The sequence below is a fragment of the Leucopleurus acutus genome (genome assembly GCF_964270905.1).
Source record: "Leucopleurus acutus genome assembly, chromosome: 11".
In the NCBI taxonomy this organism is placed as follows: domain Eukaryota; kingdom Metazoa; phylum Chordata; class Mammalia; order Artiodactyla; family Delphinidae; genus Leucopleurus; species Leucopleurus acutus.
Genome location: NC_139152.1, coordinates 82,363,113 through 82,384,436, shown reverse-complemented (window position 1 = coordinate 82,384,436; position 21,324 = coordinate 82,363,113). Strand labels below are relative to the sequence as shown.

Below are 21,324 nucleotides of genomic sequence, written 5' to 3'. Positions count from 1 at the left end.
AGAATTGCTACTCCAGCTTTCTTGTGATTTTCATTTGCATGGAATATCTTTTTTCATTCCCTCACTTTCAGTCTGTATGTGTCCCTAGGTCTGAAGTGGGTCTCTCGTAGACAGCATATATATATGGGTCTTGTTTTTGTATCCATTCAGCCAGTCTGTTTTTTTTGGTTGGAGCATTTAATCCATTTACATTTAGGATAATTATCACTATGTATGTTCCTATTACCATTTTCTTAATTGTTATGGGTTTATTTTTGTAGGTCTTTTCCTTCACTTGTGTTTCCTGCCTAGAGAAGTTCCTTTAACATTTGTTGTAACGCTGGTTTGGTGGTGCTGAATTCTCTTAACTTTTACTTGTCTGTAAAGGTTTTAATTTCTCTGTTGAAGTTGAATGTGATCCTTGCTGTGTAGAGTAATCTTGGTTGTAGGTTTTTCCCTTTAATCACTTTCAGTATGTACTGCCTCTCCCTTCTGGCTTGCAGAGTTTCTGCTGAAAGATCACCTGTTAACCTTATGGGGATTCCCTTGTATGTTAATTGTTGTTTTTCCCTTGATGCTTTTAATATATTTTCTTTGTATTTAATTTTTGATAGTCTGATTAATATGTGTCTTGGCATGTTTCTCCTTGGTTTTATCCTGTATGGGACTCTCTATGCTACCTGGACTTTTTGAGTCTTTTGTTTCCCATATTAGGGACGTGTTCAACTGTAAAATCTTGAAATATTTTCTCAGTCTCCTTCTTTTCCTCTTCTTCTGCTGGGACCCCTATAATTGGAATGTTGGTGTGTTTAATGTTGTCCCATGGGTCTCTGAGAGTATCCTCCATTCTTTTCCTTCTTTTTTCTTTATTCTGCTCTGCGGTAGTTATTTCCACTATTTTATCTTCGAAGTCACTTTTCCGTTCTTCTGCCTCAGTTATTCTGCTATTGATCCCTTCTACAGAATTTTTAAGTTCATTTATTGTGTTGTTCATCATTGTTTGTTTGCTCTTTAATTCTTCTAGGTTCTTGTTAAACGTTCTGGTATTTTCTCCATTCTTTTTCCAAGAATTTGGATCATCTTTACTATCATTATTCTGAATTCTTTTCCAGGTAGACTGCCTGTTTCCTCTTCATTTGTTTGTTCTGGTGGGTTTTTACCTTACTGTTTCATTTGTTGTGTGTTTCTGTGTCGTCTCATTTCGCTTCACTTACTGTGTTTTGGGTCTCCTTTTCGCAGGCTGCAGGTCCCTAGTTCCCGTAATTTTTGGTGTTGCCCCCAGTGGCTAAGGTTGCTTCAGTGTGTTGTGTAGGCTTCCTGGTGGAGGGACTAGTGCCTGTGTTCTGGTGGACGAGGCTGGATCTTGTCTTTCTGGTGGGTAGGACTGCATCTGGTTCTGTGTTTTTGGGTGTCTATGACCTTATGATTTTAGGCAGCCTCTCTGCTAATGGATGGGGTTGTGTTCCTGTCTTGCTAGTCGTTTGGCATAGGGTTTCCAGCACTGTGGCTTGCTGGTCGTTGAGTGGAGCTCGGTCTTAGCCTTGAGATGGAGATCTCTGGGGGAGCTTTCACCATTTGATATTACATGGAGCCGGGAGGTCTCTGGTGGACCAATGTCCTGAACTTGGCTCTCCCACATCAGAGGCCCAGCTCTGACACCCAGCCAGAGCACGAAGACCCTGTCAGCCATATGGCTCAGAAGAAAAATGAGAAAAAAAGAAAGAAAAATAAAATAAAGTTATTAAAATAAAAAAATTATTGAAAACTTAAAAAATTAAAAAGTAAGAAAAAAAAGGAAGAAAAATACAATGGACAGACAGAACCCTAGGCCAAATGGTAAAAGCAAAGCCATATAGACAAAATCATACAAAGAAGCATACACATACACACTCACAAAAAGAGAAAAAGGAAAAAAATATATATATATATTAAAAAAAAAAGGAAGCGAACAACCAAATCAATAAACAAATCTAATGATAATAAAGTCTAAATAGTAAAGTAAAATAAACATAAAACCAGAAACAAATTAGATGCAGAAAGCAAACCTCAAGTCTACAGTTGCTCCCAAAGTGTTCTGCGTCAATTTTGGGATGATTAGTTGTCTATTCAGGTAATCTACAGATGCAGGGTACATCAAGTTGATTGTGGAGATATATCCCGTGCTCCTGAGGCTGCTGGGAGAAATTTCTGTTTCTCTTCTTTGTACTGCTCCTGGCGTTCAGAATTTGGCCCTGCCTCTGCGTGTAGGTCACCTGAGGGTGTCTGTTCTTCGCTCAGACAGGACGGGGTTAAAGTAGCAGCTGATTAGGGGGCTCTGGCTCACTCATTTGGGGGGGGTGGGAGGGGTACGGAATGTGCGGAGAACCTGCAGTGGCAGAGGCCGGTGTGTTGTTGCAACAGCCTTAGGCACGCCGTGCGTTCTCCTGGGGAAGTTGTCCCTGGATCACAGGACCCTGGCAGTGGCGGCCTGCACAGACTTTTGGGAAGGGAGGTGTGGATAGTGACCTGTGCTTGCACACAGCGTTCTTGGTGGCTGCAGCAGCAGCCTGTCTCTGGTGTCCACGCTGATAGCCGTGGCTCGTGCCCGTTTCTGGAGCTCATTTAGGCAGTGCTCTGAATCCCTTCTCCTTGCGCACCCCAAAACGGTGTTCTCTTGCCTCTTTAGCAGGTCCAGATTTTCCCCAGACTCCCTCCCGGCTAAGCTGTGGTGCACTAGCCCCCTTCAGGCTGTGTTCACGCAGCCAACCCCAGTCCTCTCCCTGGGATCTGACCTCCGAAGCTTGAAGCTCGAGCCTCAGCTCCCAGCTCCCGTCTGCCCCGGGGGGAGGGGGCAGACAAGCCTCTCGGGCTGGTGAGTGCTGGTCAGTACCAATCGTCTGTGCGGGAATCTCTCCGTTTTCCTCTGCATCCCTGTTGCTGCGCTCTCCTCCGTGGTTCTGAAGCTTCCCCGTGTCGCCCAACCCCCGTCTTCACCAGTGAAGGGGCTTCCTAGTGTGTGGAAACTTTTCCTCCTTCACAGCTCTCTCCCAGAGGGGCAGGTCCCGTCCCTAATTCTTTTGTCTGTGTTTTTTCTTTTGCCCTCCCCAGGTACGTGGGGGAGTTTCTTGCCTTTTGGGAAGTCTGAGGTTTTCTGCCAGCGTTCAGTAGGTGTTCTGTAGGGGTTGTTCCGTACATAGATGTATTTCTGATGTATTTCTGATGTATTTGTGGGGAGGAAGGTGATCTCCAAGTCTTAGTCCTCTGGCATCTTGTATGTCTCCCTTCTGAATCTTGTAGATTTATTGAGATTTATGATCCACAATATGGGATATATTGGTAAATGTCTTGTGTTCACTTGAAAAGAATATGTATTCAGGTATTATTGGGTAAGTGTTCTATAAATGTCAGTTACGTCAAATTGGTTGGTAGTGTTATTTAATTCTTGTATACCCTTAATGATTTTCTGTTTACTTGTCCTATCAATTATTGAGAGAGACGTATTGAAATCTCCAGGTGTCAGTGACTAGGTCTCTCTCTCTTTGCAGTTGTATCAGTTTTTTGCTTCATGTATTTTGAAGTTCTGTTGTTAGAGGCAAAAAACACTTAGGATTCCCATATTCTTCAGATAAATCGACATCTTTGTCACTCTGAAATGATTTTCTTTATCCCTTGTAATATTCTTAGCTTCGAAATCTGGTTTGTCCAATGTTAATATAGTTATTCAGCTTATTTTGATTAGTGTTAGTATGATTTTTCTGTCCTTTACTTTTTTTTCTATTTGTATCTCTATATTTAAAGTGAATTTCATTTAGTAAGTATATAGTTGGGTCTTACTTTCTTTAATCCAGTCTGATGATTTTTCTTTTTTCATTGGGGTGCTCAGACTATTAATAGTTAATGTAATTATTGATATGGTTATGGTTATTGATATGGTTAAATCTGTCATCTAACAATTTGCTTTGTATTTGTCTTACGTATTCTTTGTTCCTCTTTTCTGCTTTTTTTTTCTTTTGCCTCTTTTGGATTTTTTTTAATGATTTCAAATTATTTTAAATAAGTACATTCCATTGTTTTAACACTTCTGTTTTACCTGTGGCTTATTTATTCATTAAAAATAATCCTTTATTTGATTTTTAAATTTATATAATTTAGCACACATTTATTAAATAGCTGTTGTATTCAGTACTTAGAGAAAGAGTTATTGGAGTAGGTGAATCTTGATCACGGCTTTGAAGGAATGGTAAGGTATGATTGGTTAGAGAATCTATTGTAGGTTAGTAGAAGGGCATGATTAAAGGCACAGTGGTGGAAATTAATAGAGCAAGATGGGTGAGCTAGCAGGAGGAACAAAAGTATAAAAATTTTAAGAATGTAATAGGAGATTGAAAGTGCTTCAAGGATTGATTAAAGAAAAGGATTGGTAAAAACCTAACAATCTTAATGAAATTGTAAAACATATGCACATTTTATAACTTTACTTGTTTAACTGTCACTTTTTTTATTCTCAGGAAGTAAGCTACCATTAAAGAAAAAACCACTGAATTGAAATAAGGTTAAGATCAAAATAATGTTAAATCCTTACAACTGACTAATTATATTTGGCCATTAATTCTTCAAGACCTTTTTAATTACCAAATAAATTGTTTAACTCTTATGTAACTTGATTTTTTTTTAACAGTTTCCTGTTTTAAATTGTATAATGCTCTCTCTTGGTTTTATTTACTCTTGGACAACTCTCAATGTCCTTCATATAAACTTTTTCCTGTGCTGGACCCTCCAGTATTGTTAATATCCATGGTTCTATTGTCTGTCCCATATTTTTCTTTCTTTCTTTTTCCTCACAATGTACTTTCATATAGTTCTCTGACAGTTTCAGTGAGGGCTGGGAGGTTTTCAGATTTTGAGCTGCCTTGAACTTTGGACTGTCTACCCAAGTCAGGTTTGATTTTTTTTTTTAACCAGTGATTGATAGATTTTAATTAATATCAACCTTTGAGAAAAGGTTTCACCTTGCCCCCATATACAAATTATCCACTGAGGTATTTGAGTCTGATGGCCTCCCTCTTAAAGCATCTGATATCAGGTACTCCCTTGGTTTTACCTTCTATTTAATAATAATTTGTTCTAACAATTTGTTGAACTATGTTCTAACAAATATAATAGATGCTAGTACTATGTTCAACTACTGCCATAAGAGCTTTGTAGGTATTGATTTATTTGATTCTCACAGCATTATAAGGTAGTACTATTATTATCATCTCTATTTTTCAGACGAGGAATTGAATTTCAGAGAGGTTAAACACTTCATGCAGGGCTACCCCCAGCAAGTAATGGAGTCAGGTGTTTGAACTCAGGTAGTCTAACTTCAGGGCCATGCTTCTAACTAGATATTTTTATAATCTTCTGGAAATCCTTCCTTTTATGTAAGTATGTCAGATAATTAAAATTCAGTGTCTCCAAACCTGAAGTCATTGTTTGCTTTCCATCTGCACTGTCTTCCCCAAGGAAATTTGTTTCTCTTTTCACATCTTAGTTAATGTTGTCGTTTTCCTTTTGGTCATTTAGGCATTAAATTTGAGTCATTCTCAAATGATTCAGAAAGTGCTACTACTTTCTCCTTCCTTCAGTTGATCCCTGCATCTTATTGATTTGTCCTTTTAATAACTGTTGAAAAAGTACATTCTGTTCATTTTCATTGTCTCAACTTAGTTAAAGTCAGTTGTGATCTCTCATTTGGAATAGCTATTCATTCTCTTCTCAGAGATGCTTGTGTGCTCTCTGGTACCTTGATTATCTTAGCACTCTAATTGTTAGCTTATGTGTCTCTCTTCTCCATTAGACTCTGTTCTCGTAAAGAAGGACCGTGAATTATGATTTCGTACTCTCAGTGCCTAGCTTAATATGTCACATACAATTGGTGTACAATAAATATTTTGTGAATACATGAATTAGTTTGTCATTAGATGTTAGTTTTGATGGCTTTGATAACTGTTTTTGTTTTGTTTTTTATTTTGGTCTACTTTTGGAAAAGTGTCTTTCAATGCCTAATTTTTTCAAAAGCTGTACATAGTTTCTGTAATTGTAGTGATCAAGGATAAAATGGATTCTTTCATGTAGTTACATGTTATCTTCAGAATATATTGTATAGTAAAATAACTTCAAAACTGTTAGAATCTTTTTATGGTTGTGATAGTCCAAATCTTTAATTATATTTTCAAGAATGAAATATGTATTATATTCACTTAGTAGCAATGGAACAGAAAGAAGTGTTTATATTCTTTACCTATGCAAAAATATAATTTATATAAACCACTGCCATCTCAGAATGAGTGTGTTAAAAAGGAGTAAGCAGGTGTCATAAATCTTTATTCTTGGTAAAGAATATAATAGTTGAATGTTAATTGCATCCAATATTTAAGTAATGACAGAAAGTGATAGGGAATTTTTGGGTCCAAATTTAATGCATGGCAGTGGGCCTGCATTTACTAATTTCTGAAGGTAGCTATATTCCCTGATAATTTCCCTGCATCAAATAAATGAAGATATTGTTCTGAGGGGAATGCACAAAAGGTGGCAGTTGTTTTCTACATAAGTAAAATTTTCATATGCAACATGCTGCTGACTGGGGGACTATCAGGCTTCTTTTTGTTTTTCAAAGCACCATTCTGCTTAACTGTTAACTCTGTGCTTGTGCTTTATTTGCAGCATCTGGCGAGGCCCCAATGTGAACTGCACAGACAGTTCGGGTTACACTGCTTTACACCATGCAGCCTTAAATGGACATAAGTAAGTGCCACTTATTTGGACTGGAATCTTTGTGTATTTAGTTACATGTGATGAAGTTAATTATGTCTGATGGTACCTGTCTCATGTTGCCATGAGTCCCCTGGGCTTAGATGAATTTGGAGAGGCACCAGGTGTTCAATACCTGACAAGTTGGAAGTGGTAGGAATGTTGCTGAGATGATTATGTGCAGAGTGTAAGTCAAGTCAAATATCACACAGGGAAAATGGAAAAAGTGACAGAACCATGTTAGTCGTGTGTACCTTTGGTGAGGGAATGGGATACCTCACTTAATGACACCTCCCTACTTTTTTGGGTGTCTTCACCAAATATGGGATTATTCACTAGGAGTGAACTCTTTAATAGAGTCTTGCTGTTATAAGGCATAGGCACTTACATGAACTACTTCAAAATCCTCAAACTAAGCTAAAATGCTTTGTCTTTGTCCTTCATGGATGGTCTTTCAGGTTTTAAACTTCTTTAACCTGTTTTTCAGAAGGCAAGTGACCCTGTTCATGTGTCTCCCCTCCTATGTGTTTTTCCTTTGCTTTAATGATTCAAGTTAGTCTTTTCAGATCTGGATCATTTCATTTCACTTCAGTTTTATTAGATGTGGTAATTACTGCCTTAAAAGTGCTAGTTACCTTTTATTTTCGCACTTAACATTTCTTTCATTCTGTGAATTGAGACACAAGGGACTTAGTTATACTTGACCACATTTTAAAGCCTTAAAGCTCTCATGGAAGAAACATCATTTTTGTCATTATTTATCATTATGACATTTTAATCTAACTTATTGCATAAATTGAACATTATCATTCTGTTTGAAGAATCATACAAATTATATAAAATACCATGAACTGAATGTTTCATCACTTAGATTTTTAGTATTGGAATTCCCAAATTATATTTCTTTTCACCCACTCCTGATTCTTTATTATATCAACTTATACCATCTAACTTAGAACTTTTTATTTTGCCGAGTGTTTTTCAGCTATATGCTATCCTCCTGTAGAGTGGAAAATGTGTCCAGATCCCTAACATCTGAATCTTTTAAAGGAACTACTATTTATTCTTCTTTGTACCTGAGTCATCAGGAGTGAAATCTATTAAATAAGCCCAACCTGGCTTCTTTGGCCCTCTTAGTTGTAGATTCAGGGTGGTACCATATTTCTTAGTTCCAATGGGGAAGACAAACTATCAAATGTAATGGACAGAAGATCTTGAGCTTGACCATTTGAGCTATACAACTTTTCTTGTTCTATCTCAGCTTGGCATTATAAGTATTTCTCAAAATAATATTGTCCCCAAATACACATATTGCTTCTTGATTTTCAGTGAAGTTTTTAGTAAATGTTATTAGTTTATACATGACATCCTGTGAAGTTCTAACCATTGAGATATATTTCTCTGAGGCCTCTTGCATAATTCTTTTTTTTTTTTTTTTTTTTTTTTTTTGTGGTACACGGGCCTCTCACTGTTGTGGCCTCTCCCATTGCGGAGTACAAGCTCCGGACGCGCAGGCTCAGCGGCCATGGCTCACGAGCCCAGCTGCCCCGCGGCATGTGGGATCCTCCCAGACCGGGGCACGAACCCGTGTCCCCTGCATCGGCAGGCGAACTCTCAACCACTGCGCCGCCAGGGAAGCCCTCTTGCATAATTCTTAGTTTTTATTGGCAGTATACAAAGTGAGGATAATTTAAGTGATTGAATAGCAATCATTAAAATTATCAGAAAGAGATGAGGCTTTGACTGTATATCTTTTAAGATCTCTTTAATTGCAGATGTTCTCTGAGAATTATATATCTCTGCTTTGCTTTTATATAAAGGTCTCATTTATCTTTTCTTTTAAACTCTTTCTAGAAAGATTTTGCTTAGTGTCATTCTGTAGGTATTGGAAAAAAAGCAGGAAAATTCTAATCCCATCTCTCCCTCCCTGCTAGTTATGTGACCTTGAGCCATTTCATTAACCTATTTAGGCCTCAGTTCAGTGTACTGAATACAGTGGCTGCATATTTTTTGTTGTTACTTCCAATTATAACATTTTATGATACACTGTTTTATTATTGTTTGCGGCTCAGTTATGTACTATGATGTTACAATTCTGAAATTTGGATTTTCATCTAGAGTATAAGATTTCTTGATTTTAAATGATTTAAGTTACCAAGGACTTTTAAAATTAGAGATCATTTATTCTACCCTGCCCTCCTCACTTCTTTCATTTTATAAATGGAGAAACAAGACCATTCTGGATAACTGACTTAGTGGCCACTTAGTTATTAAGGTGGGGCTGTTTCTAGAGTCTAAGTGTTCCTGGTTCCAAGTGTATGCTTTTACCAGTACTTCACATTATATCCCCTCTGTGGCTGTATGCACATCAGTTTTCTAAATTCTTGTTGGTTTTTCTCTGTCACATTATGTATTTCTTGTTCCCGTTATCAACAAGTAGTGTGTTCTCATGGAATGCTGGTTTAAATATTGGCATAAGAAAAGATATTTGACGGATAAAAAAGTGTCATAGAATATACCTCAGAGCCAGAGGAGAATGGTTTTTCTTTTCTTTGTCTTTGCTATTCTCACTTAGCATAGGTAATAAACTATTGTGTTGTATTCTTCCCAAGCAAAAGACATTTTTTTATGTCATAGACATTCTTCTGTGTCAGCATAGAAACACATCATTTCTATCTTTATTCCTGCTGCTGTTATATCCATCAGCTGTAGGTTGTTTTCATAAGCATTACAATTTCTAGGCTGAAGTTCATGGAATTATAGAGCTAGAATAAATATTACAGGGTCCTATAGTTTATTCTTTTGCTTTGGGCACACGCTTTCCCCTTCCCTCCAATATATAATCTATGGCCTTGTGACTTCCCTGGTGGTCCAGTGGCTAAGACTCCGCACTCCCAATGCAGGGGGCCCAGGTTCGATCCCTGGTCAGGGAACTAGATCCCACATGCTGCAACTAAGATCTAGCATGCCTCAACTAAAGATCCTGTGTGGCACAACTAAAAGATCTCACATGCTGCAACTGAAGATCCCACATGCCGCAACGAAGGTCCCATGTGCCACAACTAAGACCCAGTGCAGAAATTTAAAAAAAAAAAACTATGGCCTTCATACTACATATTAAGCCTGTATCCTCTTTATTTTGTATGTTTTATTGGGAGTTCTTATTTATCAATGGTAGTTAATCCACAAGTGGATCAGCATTTTATACCTGAAATACATTATTTTATAATGAACAATTCATCTCCACTTAGCCACATCAGGACACAATAGAAAATGTAATGTACTCTGGTGATTTCTGAGTCATTTGTAATTACAGATTAGAAAATTTTTACCTTCAAATGATATAAAAAACATGGTCAGTAGAACAAATTTAACTAGTGATGATTATAAATAAATTATTTCAATAGATAGGCTAGAGATTTTTCTCTTTTTCAAAATACGGAGGATTCATTGTCTCGCTCATGTATTTCTACTGCAAATTTGATTCACTAAATTCTCTTCTGAATAGCAATTAGCCAGGTTTCCTCCCTCCTTCCCTCACTCCTTCCCTTACTCCCTCCTTTCTTTTCTTCCTTCTTCATGCCTTTCTTATTTCCCTCTCTTCCTCTGTCCTTCTTTTCTTTCTTCTTTCCTTTCCCCCTGTCTTTTTAACTAATAATCTTATCACTCCCTGTAAGGTTTTACTAAACCTGTATATTCATGTTTCATTTCAATTCTCCTTCTTTTCTTAGCAACTTGCTCCTTTTTTTTTTTAAAGTTCCATCTCATTAAACTATGTTGGGTACATTGTAATTCTTGGCTACTGTTTTGGAAAATGTCAGTACTAAATTGTTATTGTATCTTTGAAATATGTATGTTATTTGTTATGTGCAGGGTTAAAATATTTTCTATTCTCACTTCTCATTCTTTAAATATTTAATGCTTGAATCCTAGACTCCATTATCTATAATCCAAATTGTATCTCAAATTGTATCTCGAATCCACATAGTAAGCTATCTGCTGCACTTTTGATTTGCTCAGAGTAGGCTTTCTAATGAAAGAAGGGTACTTCCTCTAAAAATTTGTTTAATCTAGTCCATGAAATTGCCCTTTGAGTCACCTACAAATATCTTTGGTTGATTGCTTCTTTCTTGGATAAGGCTATTAACTAGTTAAACTTTGGCTTTATTCACTCTATCTGGAAATCTGTGAGGGTGAATTCAGTATATAAAGGAGCTCCAGTTAGAAAATGGAGTGTATTGTCCTAAAGGCTTTTGACCATGTTGAACACATTTGCAACTTTATTTTCATTAAGAAGAAGTAAAATCTTCAAGAAAGTGTGAAATCAAGAGGGCCTTCATGAATTTGAGAATTTCATTAGTTTGTTAATACTACATCCATATGAAGATGATTTGCATTTATTTCAAAATTCTTTGCATTACCAACAAATACAGGAGGATGGAACAAAATAAATGTCTTTGGTTAATTATAGGGAAACTTGCTGTTGAGGTAAAGAAATTTGAGTGTTGAATCTTCCCAATTAATTTAATTTTGCTCAGAACATATACTGAACTTCTTAAAAGACATTTCATATTAATCAGAAGTATTATTTATGTCTGTCAGAAAATGAAACAACTTAAACATAGTAGCAAAAATCAATACTTTTAGAATTCCTGTTTTTACCTGAACTTACATATATTAGCCTCAAGCTACAAAATGTTGCAGTGATTTAAGTTGGATTATTATTAAATTTAATTTGGTATTTTTGTTTTTTTCCTGGGAAATGGAATTATTTTTCCTGTGATCTCATCAACTACATTTATTTTAGTGTTTTGGAACATTTCTTATTTATCAAATGCTGTTAAGAAAGAATGCCACTTTAAGATATAGGGATTACTTCTTTGCTTGCTATTCTGTAGACAGTGTTCATTAATATAACTTAATATTTCATGCCGGGTAACCAAGTATGGTCAAAATATTCATTTCTGGATACCTCTGGAAGATATAAGATGCAACTTAAATAAAAATTTAAAGATAGGTGTTAACTAGGCTTATTATGGTGATCAGTTTGCAGTATATACATATATCAGATCATTATGTTGTATACTTGAAACTAAAGTCCTGTTATATGTCAATTATGTCTCAAAAACAAAACAAAAAAAACCTTGATTTGGTGGGATCCTGTATTAACTACTCTTCTTGTTTAGACATTGAAGAAAGTACCTGAAATTTAATTTGCTCTTGATGAGCCTGGATGAAAAAGGCCTGTATAATACATATTGCTTGTCATATACAAGGGATATACAATCATAAGAAATTAATGACACTATATTGATTAATATTTTGCTTAAGATTCAGCAAGACTAACAGGCACTTATTTGAGCAAAGATATAACTTCATATTTCACAGATATGTTTTCACATTAGAAATCTGAGCTCAACCAGTTTATTAGCTGGTATCTCTGAACAAGATGACAGGCTCAACTTAAATAAAAATTTTAAAATAAATTTAAATTTAAAAATAAATTTAATAAGATATTTATTTAATAAAATGAATAAACTTCAAAAAACTGAAATAAAAATAATAGTATTTATTTAGGAGATTGGTGTTCACCAAAGATAATTTCATAAACATGAAGATTTTTCTTTTCTGATTTAGATGATAGTAATACTATACAATACAAATGATCAGTATTATTCAGTTTTTTCACTATGTCATACATCTTCCTGACAGATAAAGAATGAATGCATATCACATACATTATTAGAAAATGTCAACAAAAATTGAGCCAAATAACAAATGAAATTCTGAATGGTTTGAGTGAGAGTAAAAGAAAATAGTGTTGATGGTCCCATCAAACTTTTCTTTACTCCCAGAAAGGAAATGCTTTTAGAAATTTCAGACTTTTTTTTTTTTTTTGCTTAGGCTTTGAGGGATGAAATTAAAACCCTTCACGTAATTGTCTTTCTTGCTATATGAATTTGGAGAAGGCTGTTTTTTTGTAGGATAAATCCTACTTGTTACATCCAGGTATTTAACTGTGCTTCCTTTGGTATTATTTTAACTTTTATTTAAATGCTGATATATTTCAGTTAAAAAAAATCACTAGAATTGTTCAATCTTGCAGTAAACTGCTTTAAGAATAGTTTTTGATTGTGTACAGTTTTGCAGTCATTTTCCTTTCTCATTTGATTCACACCAAAACTCTTTGAGACTGGCAACAATATGTAATCTCTAAATTCTATTTTAACAATATCTGAAAGAGAGACAGAGGTTATTTGAGTTGTCCAAGGTAGCCAAGTTAGTAAGTACTAGTGGAAAGTTGGGACTTCAAACCAGATCTTCTGGTTCTCAGCTGCTTTTGTTATTCATGAGTATTGAATTCTTTTTACCACTTTGTAAGTTATTTGTCTCAGAATGGATGACCCTATAGAACAACTTTTACCTGGCAGAGAGGTGAGAAGAAGCATAGAAACTGGACAAACTTCAGGTTTTCTTCTGATTTTCAGACTGTTTTTGCCAAAGGTGATTTGAAGGAAGCATTTTTACTTTTAAAGGATTTTATTTTTATTTTGAGCAAGAACTAATATTTGTATAGTGTTTTACTGTTTATTGAGTGGCTTCTCTTTTATGTTCTCGTTTACTGTTCTTACCAGTCTTGAGCAACAGGCACTATTATTATTATTTATATTATTTTCTACAGGAAAGAAAAAGAAAAATGAGACTAAATAATACTCTAGGGGTCATATCATTAGGTAGTTTGCATAGCTGGGACTTTAAATTCAAGTCATTTAAATTCAAAGCTTATAAAATAATACTGATTTTAGAAAAGAAATGTTAAAATGAGGTTTATTTTTATTTTCTCTGAAATCTTATCATTAGAAACTGCGTCAGTGATAGAATTTGTCTCATAAATGAATTTCCCTCTTAAAATCATTTCTTAGCCTTGGAGGAGGAATGTGAAAGAGTGCACAAGTATAAACAACACACATTCAAAGTATGTCCTGTGCCATGGCTAAAAGTGATTAAATTTTTTTTTCAACCTTGGGCTTATACTGCAGGGTCTCTTTCCTACTGTGCTGCTTTCTCTTTTATATGTATCTTCAATCCCTTATTCCAGTTCTCTGTAGGGATGACGTGTAAACTCCCTAAATGTCTCTTGGTAGTATGATAACTTCTTTTTTGTAAACAGGGAGTTTGCTTGAACCTCAACTCTTCCTTCAGACTAAATCTCAGATACAGGTTATCTGGAAATACTCCCTTTTTGAAAAAGATGAGAAGAGGTATTCTTTTAAGTTATTTGACTAAATTCGTTCAGTTAATAAAATTAGATAAATTTTGCTGAAATGAATTCTATAAGGTAGTTTTATGGTTAGTCAGTGCTCTGTGTGTGTATGGTGGTGGCTTGTTCCAGGTAAGTAAAATAGCCAAATGCTGAAGAGGCAAACTCTTAAACCCAATTGTATGTCTCAGTACCTTGAATGATTACTATAAATTGCCAGCCAGTATCTAGTATACTTTTATAATTATCTGTTTAATAAATGCTGCATTGTTCAGCATATTTTCTTTTCTGTTGTATTCTTTTGGTTTTTCTACTTCTTAGGGACATAGTTCTCAAACTGCTTCAATATGAGGCATCAACAAATGTAGCAGACAACAAAGGTTATTTTCCTATTCACCTGGCTGCCTGGAAAGGAGATGTGGAAATTGTGAAGATTCTTATTCATCATGGACCATCGCATTCCAGAGTCAACGAACAGGTGCACTTGACAAATATTTGCTCATGCTATGATTTTTCGAGAGTTTTGCGGAGCCAAAGACACATTGAAAAATTGATTATTTCTATCTTTACCCTGCCAAAGACCTTTCTACTGCTGAATTTCCTAAAGGAGAAAGTTGAAAACTTCTTTGGCATTTGTATATGGTACAAGTGGTACAAATATGGTACATTGGCACTAAGCTGGACATTTGTAAAGATATTTGTTAACAAGAAAATCCCACATAAAGGAAGTAGTTGTAGTATTTTTGCCTGCTTTACGTAAGCATCCATTTTATATTTATTGAATATTTAAAGATATAACAGAATTCACATTTGTAATGTGAATTAGTTTTTCTTAATAAAATTTTAAATGCTAAAATGGTGACAGCTATCATTTGCATAATGCTTTACCATTTACATAGCACTTTCACATTAAGTACAGTTTTGTGAATTAAAATGCAAAATACAATGTATACAGTTGCTAGTCACACATTAAATTAAAAATTTCCTGTATGTGTAGAGATTATATCTATATCTACACACATATATATATATACACACACACACATACACACACACACACACACACACCCGCCCAGAGTAAGTTGAGTAAAAAAAAAGCAGCAGGACGTTACTGATAGATAAAGTCAAAATATTTACAAGTACCTAGTATCCATGTTACATATAATGCATATATTTAAAAAGTAATGCCATTCTCGGTATTCTAAATAAATAAGACCACAGATTCCAGAAAGTAAAATACAGTCCTCTAGTACAGTATAACAAACATCTTGGGCTCTGAATGCCCCCTACTGTTCCCATTTTGTAAAACCATATTTGAAAACCAGCATGTAGTCCAACAACTGAATTACAAATATGGCATTAAGCTGCAGGTTGGCAGTTATCCAATATCAATGGAAGTAGGTTACTCCAGGGTAAGCACATCTAATGAAGTACAATTAGCATATTGTTCAAATGGATACAGACTTTGCAGACCTTTGACTGAAATTCAGATTAAAGAATAAAAAGTAACACTTGCCAGCTGTGAACAGCAAAGGGAAGAAAAATGTATATTTTTTTCTTACATCAAAAGGTAGTTGTATAAAGAACTAATCAAGAAAAATGTTTTATTAATTGGAACACTGTCATTAATATTTATCGCAATAAAATGTCTGTTTACAGGTTACAAAATACAGAATATTTTTATGAGAATACACTCATTAATTCAAATCTGTAAAAAATGACAGATATGGCTATCTTTATTGGCATATCATGCTAAAAGGAAATTTATGAGAATGCTAACTGTTCCTCAGAAAACCAAGTTAAAAGATCATTTGTGGAATGAGCCATCTGGTGGTTATTCTTAAAACTGTCTGAATGCCCCAAAGCAAACCTGAAATAATAAGATGGAAAAACAAACCAAGGTTAAGCAAGGGAATGTTAGTTTCTTCAAACAATATTTTTTAAATGACATGAAAATAAGAAAGAAAAACCCTAGAATTTATTTACATTTGAAAGCTGAATACTTTATATGGCATATAACTATAATGGTGTGTTTTAAAGAGAAACAGTTATTTTTTGTGATGTTGAATAAATTTAAATATAAAAAAGGGTTTTTTGAGGTGATTGGACTTCAGAATTCCTTTTTCACTTCTCTTGCTTTATGTTGTGGTTTCTACTGGAAACAAGTTGAAATTTCTTGAGGTTTTTAATACCATGCTTTCAGTATTTTTTGTTTGTTACTATGTATATACGCTTTTAGTGCTGACATAGTTCTCTCATTCAATGTCATTTCTTCTAAAAGTTTCTGATGTCGGAATTTTGTTTTCACAGGTAAATTCTGATTTTAGCTTTATTTCTTTTTTCCCCATGAATGGGACAGAAATATGCTAATTAATTATAAGCCTTTATGTATTTAAGCAATAGAGGGCAGGAATGAAAATGGTAATGAACATTTATTGAGACCTATGATAACCAGGCACTGTGCTAAGCACTTTTACCTGTGATATGTTATTTACTTAGTTCTCGCAATCCTCTGAAGTGATTTTTATCACTTCCATTTTATAGATGGGAAATCAGGCTCAGTAAAGCTAAGTAACTCTTCTAAGTTCACACATTACTGAGTCACTTAAACTGAGACTTGTATTCAGATCTCTGTAATTCCAGAGCCCTCCACAATAGCACATTGGTATTCTAAGTGGTAAATCCTATCACTTATGGAGTGCTATATGCCAGGCATTGTGCAGAGTACTTCATCTACATTATCTTTCTAAGCTCTACCACAGCCTGATGAGGTAGGTGTTAATTACTGTTCCTACCTTATATATGGGGAAAGTGCCTTAGAGAGATTAAGTAACTTGCCCACGATATCACAGCTTCTAAAAAATGCAGCCAGTATTTGAATTCAGGTTTTTCTGATCCAAAGCCCAAGCTTTTAACCAGTAATACACTATGTTATAATGTTAAAATTATGCATAACTGTCAGGGTTTCATTCTGATTTCTGAATGCTGTCTTTGGTTTCTAATACAACTTTCTTTAAAAGTAATTCTACCTTATGTTTTAATGTTTAAAGCTTATAAGGCATTTTCCTATATGTTATCTCTTTTGGTTTACAAGCTGTATTCTAAGGTTATAGGGAAGGTAATATTCTAATTTTACAGTAAGATAAGTTAAGAGAGATAGAGTGATTTATTGTTGCTAATAAGTACGTGTTAGCACTTCAACCTGGATCACCATTTTATACTGCCTTAGAATTAGTGGTCAACTTAGGGTGACATAATTTTGAAAATAAAGTGGACTCTGCCCTGATTTTTATAATTGCCACATCCTTCCTGTCTTTTGTCAACAGGTTTATTTCCTTTCTTCTGATGTTATGTGTGTTTTCAATTTATATTTCTCTGTATATTCGTTTCCCTCCTGCCTTTCCTTCCTCTTTCCTTTTCGTCCACCTTCTCTTCCTCTTTTCTTCTGTATTTTAACATTAGAGCAAAAACCAGAGGAGCCTTATCTCATAAGTATATTCCCTTGCCATTCACCAGAACTCAAATCCAACTAGTGTTAGATAGTTTCCATTAGTTTGACTTTGAAGTAAGATCTTTGGTAAATAACTTTTGTTAGCCAGTTTCATACTGCCACCCATTGTCTGGAAGTATCCTAATTTTTCAGAGAACACTCATCTGGTAAAAAAGAAGGAATTCAAAACAGTTTAAGAATATTTAATGTACACATACTAGCAATTATTAATTAGTGCTTTATCACAGCCTATTTATTTCAAATTGGATTTTTTTAGACCACTAGTGAGTATGGACATGAGTATACAACCATGCCTTTTTGTAAAGGTAGCACAGTTGTGGTCTTCACTGACATGACAAGCCAAGTGTGTGTTCGATATTACAGATAAACTCTATGAACATTTTCTCCTGAGAAAGACTTGAATGATTGAAATAACTTTTTCTTGAGATCTGAACAGTGATAACTGGAGTTAATAGAAAAATTTCAATTTTGCACTTATAATTTCCTAGGCTAAGGCCTTTGCAAAGGTAGAGAGGTCTTTGAGGTATTGTTTCATAATTTACTTTTCTTTTCCTCAAAGAGGTAGTATATCTTAAAAAATGAGATTGAATCTCTTTTCAACCAATGGGAAATTTGGTTTGGTCAGGAGGCATATTTGTATATCATACTTTCATGGTTTAAGGTAATAAGATTGATTTTTAAATCAGGTTTATAAAACTTGGCCAGATAATAAAATCAGGGAGTGCAAGCCTCTATGTTGTCAGTCTGTGAGGAAATAGACTATGATAACACATTTAAACTAAGAACAGGAATGGCTCCCCCAAAATGCTGGAAAAAACAATACCTCCAGCTAGATTCCCCATCTGTCAGATCTTAACTTTTTGTTGACTGTCTTCAAGGAGTAGCTTTTCCTTTGCGTTTGGCCTTCAAATGCCCTCTTCTGATACTTGTTTTGGAAAAGTAAAGTAGTAAGAAGACTTTTCTGTGCTTTTTTTCCCCCATCACTCGTCTTTTTAAGTTTTCAAATCTTCTCTCTACTCTCAACTTACTTATCTGCATTGTTTTATCATCCAGAGCAAGGCTGAGTTACTTTCTGGAACGATAAGATTTGTTTGGGTTTGTACCCTTAGAACAGCTATCTAAGCAGCTACTTCCTATTTCAACTCAGTTGATGTTCTTTTGGGAAAAATCTATAGAAATTCTGCTTTCAGATCACTAGCTCCATGTTTTTCTTCTTTGGCAATAAAGAAACACATGGCAGGCAGTGTGGTACAGTGGAAAGAGCATAAATGGGTTTTTGATTCTGATGGATACAGGTTCCAAAAGATACTGAATCTGCTTGGGCATGTAATTTAACTTTTTTGTATTTTAGTTTCCTCATCCATGAAGTGGAGATGTTAATACCAATCTTGTAGGATCATTTGTAAGAGTTAAAGGAGACAATGTATGTAAAGTTTTTAGACACTCAGCAAATGGTAGTAGTAATAGGTTCTATTGTGGAAGATGGTATTAAAAGTACCAACTTTGGGTCTAGGCTATTTAGGTTCAAATTCTGGCCCCAATACTAAATGGCTGTATAATTGAAGGGCAATTATTCAGCTACTTACTACCTCAGTTTCCTCATCTGTAAAATGGGGATAATGATAATAATATTTATCTCCTAGTGAGGATTAGATGAGTAAACATGAAATGCAACTGTACCTGGCACATAGTGATAGCTATGATAATGACCCTGATGATGAAATCCTCCCTTGCTCCCTAGAACCCTCATTTAGGACATTGCATTTTTGTTACTAAAATTTCTTGTTCACATTTCTCCTGATTGACCCTTCTGCCTCCTGACATAGTCATACTGCATATACCTACACCATCTGCCCAAAGAATCTGAAAGGGTACATCTCCCTTGCAACTGGGTTCAGTTTTCTCCATTTTAACATTTTTTATTCTGCTAAGTTCCTGGGGAAATCTCATTGATTTTCAACTGAAACACTTATAAGCTACATGTGTAATACTGTGATACTTGTATGGTATGGGTATGGTCTGCTTCTCAATCCATGATTATATTTCAAAAAGATATGGTTTAACCTTAGGGCCAGTATGTCTTTATTCTCTTTGCAAAAGAAGCACTGATTTATACTTAAACGAAAGATAAAATGAAACTTAACTTGGGAAGCCTTTCTGTAAATCTTTCATTATCAAAGAATGTACTATCTCAACTATCTTTTGGAAAGCCAGTCTGTTAAAAGTGTATTATAATTCTTATTAATCTCTCTCATTAACAAATGTCATGGAGGCACGATGCACAGTGCAGATAACACTGACCATCTTGGCCCAGCAGGGCTACTGACTAACATGGCTAAATCATTTATCACTCTTGGAAGTTGGAATATATAGTGTAGGGAAAAGTTTGATTTTTTCATTTGAAGTAATAAAAATAAAATGTGATATTTTTGGTGTAATAAATGATAGGTACTAGTATCAAATATAAAATTCTATTAGGCATACTTATTAAAACAGATAAATCTTAAACTTACATTTTCAAAGCATCTCAGGTTTTAAATGACTGTATATAGGTTTTGATAAGGGATTGAATTTCTGAAAACTTGCACTTTATGTCTTTGTCTTAACAGAACAATGAAAATGAAACTGCCCTACACTGTGCAGCTCAGTATGGACACTCAGAAGTAGTTGCTGTTCTGCTGGAAGAGCTCACTGATCCTACCATCAGGAACAGCAAGCTGGAAACTCCTCTGGACCTGGCAGCCCTCTATGGACGGCTTAGAGTGGTCAAAATGATCATCAGTGCACACCCTAACTTAATGAGCTGCAACACTCGAAAGCACACACCATTACACCTTGCTGCACGCAATGGTCACAAAGCAGTTGTTCAGGTGCTGCTGGAAGCAGGAATGGATGTGAGCTGTCAAGTGAGTCTTCTTTTAGCTATGCTTCAAAAGCAATGGTGCTCTTGTTTTGCTTTGAGATACAGATGTTAAAACTTACAGGAAGAAATCTTACCATTTTTTAACTGGTCAAACGGTCTACATGTATCTTTGTAACTACTCAATTCAAAATACCCCACCACACAGCTGGGAAATATGAAGAAATATAAGGCATAATCTCTAACCTCATTCTACCTTGAGGGCTATACACATGAAAAATTATTACTAGATGGCAGTTGTGTGTGGTCTCCTTAGTAATTGTTTCCTTTCTCCCAGTATCTAGCACACAGCCTGACATACACCAGTAATTCAGTCCAGTCGAAGTTGAATGAATGAAAGGAATGAAATTCACTTTAACATTTTTGAGTTGTACTTTGTGTTTAATATGTTGACACATTTAGAATACAAATCTCACAGCTATCCTGTGGGATTGAGAACCATTAAATTCCAGTACAGAGATGAGGAATCAGATTCAAAGACTAGGAAACTTGCCTAAGGATACATAGCTCGTAAAGCCAGAATGTGAATTTAGACTTACTGATTAAAGTCCAGGCCTTTTTCCACAATAATGTACCTCTATACATGACTAATAAAGGAAGGATCACTATGCTTACAGGGAGCAATAAGAAAAAAATTTATTGGGAGGTGTGATTTGAGTTGAGCTTTGAAGGACAGATAACATTTGGATAGATTTTGTTTCTCCACAAGGAAAAGCAACTTGCTTTTGTTATCTGTCTCATTAGCCCTAATTCCAAGGTTAGCTTTTCTTTTTTTTTTTTTTTTTTTTACCATTTTCTCCTTTTATGACTGTTTTTTTTAGCCCCCAAGTCACTGGCAACCTACTTACCTTCCAGAGATCCTTTTGGTTCCCGTCAGATTAT

General features: G+C 35.1%; 1 protein-coding gene across 7 annotated transcripts in view; it reads left to right on the top strand.

Moving 5' to 3' along the window:
- Positions 1-21,324, top strand: part of ANKS1B (ankyrin repeat and sterile alpha motif domain containing 1B) — a gene marked incomplete at both ends in the record, with an annotated part of 1,174,646 nt that overhangs the window by 171,296 nt on the left and 982,026 nt on the right. For all 7 annotated transcript variants that reach the window (XM_082850046.1, XM_082850043.1, XM_082850045.1 and 4 more), the window contains 3 exons: positions 6,664-6,744; positions 14,333-14,489; positions 20,132-20,428. In XM_082850046.1, coding sequence (XP_082706172.1) covers positions 6,664-6,744; positions 14,333-14,489; positions 20,132-20,428 — 535 coding nt within the window. The remainder of the gene's footprint in view (positions 1-6,663; positions 6,745-14,332; positions 14,490-20,131; positions 20,429-21,324) is intronic.